The sequence below is a fragment of the Hibiscus syriacus genome, unplaced genomic scaffold (assembly GCF_006381635.1).
Source record: "Hibiscus syriacus cultivar Baekdansim isolate YM2019G1 unplaced genomic scaffold, ASM638163v2 tig00109991_pilon, whole genome shotgun sequence".
In the NCBI taxonomy this organism is placed as follows: Eukaryota; Viridiplantae; Streptophyta; class Magnoliopsida; order Malvales; family Malvaceae; genus Hibiscus; species Hibiscus syriacus.
Window position 1 is genome coordinate 172077 of NW_024062551.1, and position 12579 is coordinate 184655.

The window sequence follows — 12579 nt, forward strand, 5'->3', positions numbered from 1 at the left end:
GCTTTAATCTTTTGAGAATCCACTCGAACTCCTTCTGCATAAATTACATGTCCAAGAAATGCCACTTCATTCAACCAGAATTCACATTTAGAGAATTTAGCATAAAGCTTCTTGTCTCATAAATTCTGCAAGACAATCCTCAAATGAGAACTATGCTCTTCCTCTGACTTTGAATATATTAAAATATCATCAATGAAACCACCATGAACTGATCCAAATAGGGTTGAAAAATTATGTTCATTAAATCCATGAAAGCAGCTGGTGCATTCGTAACTCCAAACGGCATTACAATAAACTCATAGTGACCATATCTTGTTCTAAACGCCGTCTTTGGAACATCTTTCTCTTGAATCTTTAATTGATGATAACCCGAACGTAAATCAATTTCTGAGAACACTGAAGCTCCCTTTACTTGATCAAATAAATCGTCAATTCGGGGAAGTGGATACTTGTTCTTGATGGTCACTTTATTGAGTTGTCTGTAGTCAATGCAGAGACGCATTGAACCATTCTTCTTCTTAACAAATAAAACTGGAGCTCCCCAAGGTGATACACTTGGTCTAATAAAACCTTTGTCCAACAATTCTTGTAATTGAATCTTTAATTCTTGCAACTCTTTTGGAGCCATCTTGTATGGTGCCATTGCAATGGGCGTTCTTCCCGACATTATCTCAATCTAAAATTCTACCTCTCTGTCCGGAGGTAAACCTGGCAATTCTGCAGGAAATACACCAGAGGAATTTCTTCAATCTCTTTGTCTTTGGCTCTTCCATCCAACACACTAGCAATGAACCCTTGACATCCTTGTAACAGTAACTTCTTTGCCGTCATCACTGAGATCACATTTGCCAATGGATTCCACCTTTCACTAAACACCACGATTTCTACCTCTTCTGGACTTCTCAACGTTACTCTTTTCAGTCTACAATCGACATTAGCATAATAACGATATAACCAATCCATTCCTAGTATCACTTCAAATTCTTCAAAAGGTAATTCCATCAAATTAGCAGGGAATTCAATTCCCTGAATTCGTATGGGACACCCTCGACTCACCATATTTACCCGAGTATTGTGTCCTAACGGATTCGTAACTATCACCTCATTGTTAGTAGCTTCTAATTGAATGTTCAATTCTCTCACTAACTTACTAGTAATGTATGAATATGTAGAACCCGTATCAATCAATACCATAACCCATTTATCAAACAACAGAAAGGTACATGTTATAATCTCCGAGTCATCCCGATCCTCATTGGTCCTGAGATTATACACTTGAGGAGTGGAACGTATCTTGTTGAGCACAGGACTTTGATTGATTTCTTCCTCTGCCTCTACCTCTTCCCCTTTGGCCTGTAGGAATAGACCTCTGCTGTGCAGATATCGACTACTCTAGGATAATCCCAAACAAAATGTCTGGTCTCCCCACATCTAAAGCAAGCTCCAGAAATCATTCTACATATCCCAGAATGATTCTTTCCACAATGTTGGCATTGTCTGTCTTGACTCTGGTTAAATCTCCCAGCTCCAGATCCTGTTGATTGAGTTTGTCTGCCTCTCATCGGATTTGATCCTCTAGCTGAGGATACCACTGATTCCGATCTAGCTTGAGGTCGAGAACCAGCATCTCTGCCTCTTTTTGACGGTGCGAAACTCGAAGAAGCACCCGTTCTCTTGACTGTTTGAGTCCTTGAATTTTCAAATATCTCATTATGAGCTCTTTCCAAAGCTTTGGCACGATTGACTACCTCTTGAAACGAGGATAGATTCAATACAATCAACATCTCCTTCAACCGAGGACGTAACCCCTCTACGAACCACTCACAAGCATCATTCTCAGTAGGAACAAGCTCGACAGCAAAGCGACTCAACTTATTGAATTCACACTCGTACTCATATACAGTGTGATTCCATTACTTCAGATTCATGAACTCTTGCTTCATTTGACGAACAAATTGATCTCTGATGTACTTATGTTTGAATTCTCCTAAAAACAATGACCAAGTTACTTGGGCGTTAGTCATCCTCAATGTAACATTGGTCCACCAGATCCTTGTTTGTCATCTCAACAAGGAAATTACTCCATCTAGCTTCTCAGCATCGGAACAATGAAGTCCCTTAAGCATGACCTTCACGTCATTAAGCCAAAGGTCCGCAGTAACATGACCTTCATCAACTTCCCCTCTAAACTTTGGAGCTCCTAATCCCTTCAACTCTTTCGCAACATTCATTTTTGGAGTGGAAGTAACAGGAGGTTGAAAACGCGTCAATACCGCGTCTAAAGTTCTAAAGAATACATCTTGATCATTCACATGCACTCCAGAGGGTGTCTGTTCTTCACTCTGCCTGGCCAGGGCAGGTGAATTAATGCTTTCAGCGGGTATATCATCTCCCACTTCATTTCTAGAACTACCTTGTCTGGACATCTATAAAAAATACAATCATATGGTTCTATTAGCACAACAGTATACTTAGTATTCCATCATATCAGAAGTTTTCACTATTTTGTTGGCATGTATACCTTATAAAACACTCAAGACTCCGGTTTATGTCGAGAATCGACTAAACCTGGCTCTGATACCATTAACTGTAACACCCCAACCCGTACCCAACCCGAATACGAGTCTGAGGTGTCATATTGACTTTTCAAACCTTGACACTTAAGAAAAACCCCAGGGAATTTAAAACTTGGTTTAAAACAAAATACTTTAATTTACATAAAAGAGTTCACAAAATACAAACTCGATCAGAGTTTCATAATTAACGACTTATTACATGCCAACACTCTATACACAACAAAATACATACTTTGTCGATTACTTCTGATCTGATCTTCTAGTAATAATATTGTCCTTGCCACTTCTATTCTTGCTCTTCACGTTTCTTGGTACCTACGTGTAAATCACTTACACGCTAAGTCATAGACTTAGTGAGGTAATAAATAAACATGTAACAGTAGATTCATGAAAATGCATTCTTACCATTTGATCATGATATTTCAATATGCATTGATATATTTCCTATGACATATATAATCAAGTCATGCACACATGAAACTTACCTTTTTGCATCATTTCACTTTAATTTATATTTCAATTGTTGTTGTCGTTGCCCATGTATATTATTGAGAATAGAGGTATGTGAGTACATTGAGGTTGTGCACTAATGTTGTCACCACAGCTCGTATAAATTCCCTCATGTGGCACCGAACATTTGTTCAGTATTCGTCCTGAATGACTGCTATATATGTCCGTAAGACCACTACGTCCCGAAGGACTACAATACCCTCAACTCTTGGCATGCCAACTATACCTATAGCTCTCGTATCATATACTATGGGCATTTATTATGAATATATTCTCATCACTTATTCTTTCTCTTCTGTCACATACCACATGTATGTGTAACCATATATTTCATATCATATCACATATTGCATATTCATATGCCATTTCATATATTCACATAGCTTATTCATTTCACATTGGTCATATCTCATAGCATATATCACATATGCATATAATCATGTATACATATCATATATCTTATGTTTCATGCTCTTATGTTTATGCATATCATGTATTCATGTACATATAAGAATCACATATCAAATAACATTTTAGGAGTCACTTCTTATCGTAGTAACTCCATCATTGGCTCATCGCAAGCCAATCTTCGTTCAATAATATAAGTATAATTAAAATTGCACTCACCTTAGCCTTGTTTGATTTGAATCAATTCTAATCCTTTGATTATTCCAGAACTTGTTTAAGCTCAATATCTACAAAATATAACATTTCAAAACAACTATCAGAAGCATAAACCTTAACTTGATGTTAACAACTTAAGCCAGATTATTGAACCCAATTTTTTTCCTCTAGGGGGAATCGATTCCCCTGAGGGGAATCGATACCCCCGGACATTCTGGAATTTTTCGTCCAAGAGGGGGAATCGATTCCCATTCATAGGGTATCGATTCCCTACCCATAAATTGTATTTTAACCCCGAAAATCATCAATTCTTCACTTAATTCTTCTATTTTAAACCCCTATCATGTCATTAAAACTCAACTACCATTACTTAAACCAACTATATCCATGAAAATCTATAACTTCAAAAATCCTATCCTTCATATGTAATTCAAGAATCATACTCAAATTTCAATATGTTCTAAATACCATTCTAACACTTCATATTCCTTAATTAGCATGATGGCAAGTCAAATTTAACTTCAAATTCAACTTATCAACTCTTAAATCTCTTATAACTTCTTCATCTTTTTGTTTTAGAACAAATTAAGCTTTCCTTAAGCTTAATTATCATCTAGTGATCATAACCCAACTTTTAAAACAACATATAACCAAGAAAATAGAAAACTCACCTTTGTTGTGGCTTTCTCTCGTATGGAAGAACAAAGAGGAGAAGAAGAGATATTCTTCTTATCTCTTTCCCCCGTATATATCCTCAACATAATACAATTTAATCATTTAATGATTAAATAACCATTTTGCCCTTTAATTCTTTTAATAATTACTAACAATCCTTCCAGATAAATTATTGAATTATCCAATTATTCTACTTTAATCACCAAATTCTAAAGTTTTACAATTTAGTCACTAACCCGTATTTTGGGGTGTTACAGTTGGACTCTCAGTGCATCGGTGCACTAAGAGTGCATCGATACATAAAACACATTCGATGTTTTGAAAAAACCTGAGTGCATCGATGCATGGTCTTGTGCATCGATGCATCAAATGCACTGAGTGCATCGATGCATGGTATGTGCATCGATGCATAAAATGCATTCGATGTTTGAAAATTAATTGGTGCATCGATGCATGGATTGGTGCATCACTTTGAAAATTTGATTTTAGGATTGATTTTGGTTCAAAATACTTTGTGAAAATTGTTTCAAAAATAGTTTAAGTATAAAACACAATTTTACACATTTAGTAAGGTTTGAAATTGATCTTGAAAGACTTAGAGTAATTAAATCGAATATACTTAGAAAATCATTTGTGAAATCTTAAAATTCATTTAATTTAATTTATTATATCAAAACATCAAAATGTTTTCAACATATTTACTATTTAATGACGAATTGATCAAAATTGGAATAATTTGAAATTTTAGTGATATAATTAATACGAATCAACTTATCTCATGGTTAAAGGAATCGTTGTTGTACCTAGAGGTCATGGGTTTGAGTTTCAGTGACTACAGTAGGGTAACTAAACGTTCATTGTGAAATGGTTGAGACTATTTAGAACAAATACTACTTTGTAATCACCTTAGTTTAATAAATAAAAGTGATAAAATTAGAATTTTTAAAATTTAATGACCAAAATAAGAGTGAAAAAAAGGTTGAATGATGAATTTTATAATTTAACCTCAATATAATATTACGTTTAAAAAATTAAAATTTTAGTGTACAGATCCCAATATGATTACAATTTTCCTATGCTAACGAATTTAATAAAAATGACATGGTCATAAGTTTTTGGTGGTCTCTCCTTCACAAATTTTCTTTAGGCGTTTTAGCCCCTACAATTCTCATTATTTTACAAGACTGACACTCTTGCAGTCGGTCTTTAATTTGTTCATCTTTTTCATAGGTTCCTGCAGATTGATTCTTTCCTCTCTGTTTCCTGGAACTAAGAGGTTCTATCAATTTTTTTTTTTTTTTTTTTTTAAATTCTATATTTTTCTTTGGATTTTACCGAATTACACTGAGTTGGGTCGTTGTTTTTCCTCATGGGTACTGCTCCAACTCAGTTCCCATCTGGAATCACTGCAAGTTTCCATGCCAAATTTGACAACAGAACTGAGTTATCAAGCTCCAGTTTCCCCTCCACTCTTAATCTTACGAAGCTTAGCATCCACGCCAGTTCCAAGGTATTATATTTTTTTGGTTTTTGAATCATATATTGGATTGTGTATTAATTATCATTTGTTTAATAGAGTCTTGCTTTCCTGCAAACTTTTTGGGATAATGCAATTATGGTTATTTTTGTGTTTGATGTTGTTTTCTTTCTGGATAAGCTTTGTACCTTATTAGAGGCTTAACACATTTTATTGGAAATGTTTATCCATGGATGAACTGGAGTGATTATTAGAAACTGTGGAGGGAATTGGAAATTTTTCTGGGTTGACTTTGTAATTAGAGTACTGAATTTTACAATCTTGTATTTATTAGTCAATGTACTGGGAAAAGCTAATAAAAAACCAGCTGTATTTTCATTTATTTTCGTTGAAAGACTCACCATTGGTAGTTCTTATGTAAGAAAATGCCAAGGAAACTTTAGCTTTATCTAGTTCTGACAAAAAAACCACTGTTTTTCTTCTTCCTATTTCAAGAGTGTATGTGCATTGAATCTAAATTTGCTATGTAGAAAAAGCCATTAATTTGATTTTTTTGAGGTGCAGGGATTGGTAAATAGAATAGGTTCTTTGCCTGATATTGATGATTTGTTTTGGGAGAAAGTGCCTACACCTATACTTGATGTGGTTGAAAGCCCCATTCACTTGAAAAGTTTGAGCATCAAGGTTTGTGCTCTGAGCCTTCCAATGCTTACGATCGATGCATATGGTTTAAGCATACTGAATGAAAGATTGGTTTTGCAGGAACTGAAATTGTTAGCGGACGAAATCCGTTCGGAGTTGTCTTCTACAATGTCAAAAACTCAGAAATCTTTCAAGGCCAGTTTGGCGGTAGTGGAACTGACGGTTGCATTACACTATGTCTTTCATGCTCCTGTCGACAAGATTTTGTGGGATGCTGGGGAACAGGTAACATTGTATTCCATGCAGTTCTTAACCTGCTCCTCTTTCTTAGTTTCTGTATAAAGATGCGTCTATATCTATCTTGATGAATGAATGATGACTGTGTTGAAGAAAGCGTGAATTGTGTATTTGCACCTCAATATTTTGATCTATGGTCTGCAGTTATTTCTTCTACTAATTTTTCTTTTCTTGGCAGACATATGCACATAAAATTCTTACAGGAAGGCGGTTCCTAATGCCTACATTGAGACAAAAGAATGGTCTTTCTGGCTATACTTCCCGAGCTGAGAGTGAATATGATCCTTTTGGGGCTGGGCATGGATGTAACAGTATATCTGCTGGACTTGGTAGTATTTCGTTGCCTATTGTCTGCCTATTATTTCTTTTAGCTTTTTATGGCATATTATTTTTATCTTCAGAATGAAACTTGGAAAACTGAGATTCCTGCTTTGCATTAGGTATGGCAGTGGCTCGGGATATTAAAGGCAAGCGAGAACGTGTAGTTACAGTCATTAACAACACCACAACTATGGCTGGTCAGGTCTATGAGGCCATGAGCAATGCTGGATATTTGGATTCAAATTTGGTTGTGATACTTAATGACAGCCGCCATTCTTTGCATCCAAAGATAGAAGAGGGCCCCAAGACATCTATCAATGCTCTATCGAGTACCCTTAGCAGGATCCAATCAAGTAAATCTTTTCGCAAGTTTAGAGAAGCTGCTAAGGTAACTTTTATGTAGCGGTCCTTCCTACATACTTGGGACTTGAGTAAAGTTAGAGGAAACCTCCTTTTTTTTTTGTCCCTTCCTGTTTGTAAGTGAATACTCAAAGATGCCTCACATTGAAAGTTGTCTCAAATGCAAGTGTATTTTCAATGTTACCGCTGGTACTGCCATTTTCGTTCATACATTTTCATAAAATCCATTTGGACGTAATGTACTCTATTCTATCACACAATCAATTATCAGTCTGTCTTTTGTTGGGGGTGATTGGAATTTGGAGTTCAGGAATTCGGAGAAAAGTGCCTGGATTTTAGAGTTAATAGATGTAGTAAGTAAATAAGGTGATTATAAAATAAATGTTTGGGTAGTTGAGGTCCTTGGACCGCATATTGGCAACAAAAGATTACGTGTTGGTAGTTCTTTCTTTGAAACTTCCATCGAGACAAGTTCAAAAAGGAAATCGTTATGCTCTGTTAAAGGAGTACATAATTTCCATGTAATAAATAAATCTTTATTTTTTCAGGATGTTACCAAAAAAATTGGTAAGGGAATGCATGAACTGGCAGCCAAAGTTGACGAGTATGCACGTGGTATGATGGGTCCACCTGGATCAACTCTCTTTGAAGAGCTTGGGCTGTATTATATAGGCCCTGTTGACGGACACAACACAGAAGATTTGATATGTGTTCTACAAGAAGTGGCATCACTGGATTCAATGGGTCCGGTGTTGGTTCATGTGATAACAGAGGAAAATCAAGGTTCAGGAGCTGACCAAAAGAGAGGGACAGTGGAGCAGCAGCAAGAAGGTATCCCTCCTTCTACATGTCCTTAAACCGTGCTTGTTACAAAAATTATTATCAATTCTGCTTCAATTAATGAGGCATAAAGCTAGTTTGGCTTAACTACAATTAATACATCTATTGTTGCCTACTATTTCTTTAATATGTTGATTACAGGCATAGATGGAAAACATATAATAATAAGGAACTTCTTTTTCTCTATGGTCGGTTTATTATCCATGTATTTTCATGTATCCTAGAGTGCATTCTCAAGGAGGCTCCCTTCTGTTTTATAACAGAATCGGGCGTTTGTCTTAATGCCCTGAGGAAAACAGCTCAGATCTGAAAATGACTAATATATGTGATTGATTTTTGTTTGCAAACCATTAATTTTTTCCATTCTCCTCAGGAAATTGCACATTGCATGTGTACTGCTAACCTCTCCTCACTACACTTGTATTTCCTTACAGGCTTAAGTCTAAATGGCATTTATGCTTTCTCAAATGGTGATAGTTGCCAAACTTACAGTGATTGCTTGGTGACGGCTTTGATTATGGAGGCAGAGAAAGACAAAGATATTGTAGTAGTTCATGCTGGAATGGAAATGGATCCATCACTTAAGTTATTTCGAGAACAATTTTCTGACAGGTTTTTCGATGTTGGAATGGCCGAGCAACATGCAGTTACATTTTCAGCTGGTTTAGCATGTGGAGGGTTAAAGCCATTTTGCATAATTCCTTCTGCCTTCCTGCAGAGAGCTTACGATCAGGTTCTCTCTCTTCCTCCCTCTCCGCATTCACGATCGTCAATTTTTTTTTCATAATGTAGTTCTTCCTCTTTTAACTGAGTACTCATTTATGTATGTGAAATCTGGTGTTAAGTGTTGCGCCATAAGACTGTTCTACTGCGCAGAAAGTAGATGTGGATAAAATTTTTATGCTTCCAGGTTGTCCATGATGTAGATCGGCAGAGTATTCCCGTGCGATTTGTCATTACGAGTGCAGGCTTGGTAGGATCTGATGGTCCTTTGCAGTGTGGTGCATTTGATATAACCTTCATGTCATGTTTACCAAACATGATTGTCATGGCAGCATCGGATGAGGATAAGCTGATGAACATGGTTACTACTGCTGCCCAGATTGATGATCGACCGGTTTGCTTTCGGTATCCAAGGGGTGCCCTAGTCATGAGAGATTATCCTATACGTGGTGGAAATGCTCTTGAGGTTATCATCCTTTAATGCCCTTTGTTTCTAATTTGTTGGCTCGCTTTTTTAGTTTTATTAATCGGAAAAAGGCTTTTAACTCTTTAGATGTTTTCATACGTGAATTCCAAATGCTAAAATTTTACGATACTGATTCGTTATATGAAATTTTGACCATAAACCAGATTGGAACAGGTAAAGTTCTTGTTGAGGGTAAAGATGTTGCTTTACTTGGGTATGGGGCAATGGTTCAAAACTGTCTAAAAGCTCAGGCCCTTCTTTCCAAACTCGGCATTAGTGTAACTGTTGCCGATGCAAGATTCTGCAAGCCTCTCGATATCAAGCTTCTCAGGCAGCTTTGTAGCAATCATGACATTCTGATAACCGTCGAGGAAGGTTCCGTTGGAGGATTTGGCTCCCACGTTGCCCAGTTCATTGCGCTTGATGGACAGCTCGATGGAAGACTCAAGGTAATATAATCATTTGCTAGTTAGATTTTGAGCATAGGGTTGGGGCGAATATTCTGTTAAATATTGCCTCGTAATACTGATGATTTACTGAAAGAATTTCAACAGTGGCGACCAATTGTATTGCCGGACAACTATATCGAGCATGCATCGCCCGGAGAACAGCTTGTTCTTGCCGGGCTAACCGGACATCACATTACTGCAACCGCATTAAGCCTTCTCGGACGTACCCGTGAAGCTTTACTACTAATGTGCTAGAATGTGGCCGGGTTCTTCTTTATCGGATTCTTGATATACCGGAGAGTGCTGGAGAACGCTTATATTGTTGCATTGATGATCCCTATACCGTGTATACTTCTCTTAATATGTTATAATGTGAATTGTCAAATTACCCCAACAGTGGAGTTGCATTGACGATACTTGTAGTTCAATCCTGACTCCGTCTGTGTCGATACCCTAGAACAAATATAGATACCAAAGGTTGAATATAGATATTAACCCATTGGTATCGATACCGACGAATCGTAAAGGTATCGATACAGATGATGGACTCAGGCGGGGGAGTATGGGGTAGTCGTCTTCAAAAAAATTTTAATTTTCTAAATATCTGGGATATTTCCGTTATATTTTTTTTATCAAAAGTTTATTTTCGTCTCCTTAAAATAAGTTTTTTTTCTAACATATATTATATTATAATTACATCAGTTTAATAAAATAAATCAAATTCATGTTATGAATCTGATTAAATTTTAAAGTATTGTATAAGCTTATATATATATATGATAGATTGGTTTTTTTTATTATGTCAAGTTTATTATAAAGTAATATTTGTTTTACATATAGATTCTCAATCATTTGTTAATAAACGTTTAATCACCCATGATGTAGTCGTTGATGTTCGAACTCGAGATCTCTAGAAATAACAATCATTCCTTTAACGATCGAGTTAATTTGATTTGTGCTATATGATGGATTGTTTATTTTTTATTGTTTATGGTTATTATCTTTAGCATTTTGTTGAAAGTATCTTAGCTACGTCTCCACACATGAATAATATGTAGTTCTCTATGCATGGTTATAGGTTAAAAACAAATTTATAAAATTTTAGAAGAATAAAATTATAAAAATTAAAAGGTATAAATAAATTATTAATAAAAAATATATTAAATTTTTTAAGAAATGACCAATCATTTCATCCCTTGTCTTCAATGGCAGAACAAAGTGAGAATAGTGGGGCCGTGGCTCCCCAAAATTTTAAAAAAAATAAAACTTACACTTAAATTTTTTTTTAAAATAATTTATTCTATTAAATTTTTGGAAATTCAAATTAAATTTTAAAATTTTGAAGGTTCTTAATTAAACTTCCTATATTTTTAAAAAAAAAAATCATTGAAGCTCTCAAAATTTTAAAAAATATAATTAGACCCTAATTTTTGTTTTAAAAAATGCAAACTAAAACCTTTTAACTTTTTTTTTTTAAATTGAACCTCTGAATTTTTTAAAATTTTAAGTTAACCTTCAAATTTTATCATCAAATTTCGTCACCGCTCGTCATAAAGGAAAAATCAAGAAAAAGTATGCTAAAATAACAATGACCTTGTGATTAGATGAGTATATGTTTAATTTGACCCAAATAGTAAGGATTCAATAATACCTTACTAAAATTCTAGGATGAATATATTGCCACGTTTACACTGGGGACCCTTCCAGAAGAAGATAGAAAGGAGACAATCATATAACCCAAACTAAATCTCAAGGCTTAGAGAAGAGAGAGGAGCCAAAATGTCGTCGTTTTTGAAGTCATTCCTCGATCCGAAGAAGAATCATTTGACACCGACTAATCCAGATCGGATATTGCAAAGGCGATGACAATCCTCCTAACCCAGTTTACTTCATTCGTAAATGTCAAGATTCGAACCCCGACCTTGCTTAAGAGACCTAATGTCTCATCCCACTAGACCAACTTATTTTTTGTTAAATACTATAAATTTTAATTACACGTGAAGAGAAATAGTATATATATAACAGACTCTATTATGTTTTATATTGACTATGCACATAGCTTTAAGAGATGTATTTAACCAAGAATAATGACAAAATTGACAAATTTAATAAATTTGTTTTGACGGTTATAAAACAAGAACATATAAGAGTGAAAAAAGAAATATAAAAATTATTGTTCGTTAATTTTTTTAATAAGATATTTTGAATGAGATAATTTTAAAAATTAAAAGAGACACATTTAATGGGACAGAGAAAATAAATGATTAGAGATAATCATTTAAGTTAGAACAAATCAATAATATAATATCATAAATTTTAATTACACGTGTGAAAAGGTATATGAAAATATATGGTTAGAGATAATCATTTAAACTAGAATCAATCAACATTACTTTATAAATAATTACATTTAAATTTAAACAAATATATTAGATTTAAATTTTATAAACTCGAATAAAAAATCGAATAAAATTTCAATGATAAAATGTTACTCTTAAACTTATTTAACTCGGATTTTTTTTACTCAACTCGATCCCCTACCCAGAATAATTATCAAATGCTTACCATCAAGCCATGCAGATTTCCCAAGTCGAATGTCTTACATTTACATAAAGCATG

The 12579-nt window shown here is 34.8% G+C and overlaps 1 protein-coding gene across 2 annotated transcripts; it reads left to right on the plus strand.

Moving 5' to 3' along the window:
• The first annotated feature begins 5576 nt into the window (after positions 1–5576).
• LOC120212031 (probable 1-deoxy-D-xylulose-5-phosphate synthase, chloroplastic) lies at positions 5577–10513 on the plus strand. 2 transcript variants are annotated; one of them, XM_039210466.1, is made up of 11 exons: positions 5577–5615; positions 5711–5895; positions 6427–6546; positions 6625–6789; positions 6980–7130; positions 7242–7510; positions 8031–8313; positions 8757–9055; positions 9233–9511; positions 9676–9960; positions 10066–10215. In XM_039210466.1, the coding sequence occupies exons 2-11, from the start codon at positions 5755–5757 to the stop codon at positions 10213–10215; spliced, it is 2142 nt and encodes a 713-aa protein (XP_039066397.1). In that variant the 5' UTR covers positions 5577–5615; positions 5711–5754. The 2 variants fall into 2 exon arrangements, with proteins under 2 accessions (XP_039066397.1, XP_039066398.1); XM_039210467.1 differs by lacking the exon at positions 5577–5615 and having other exon boundaries at positions 5755–5895; positions 10066–10513.
• The last annotated feature ends 2066 nt before the right edge of the window (positions 10514–12579 follow it).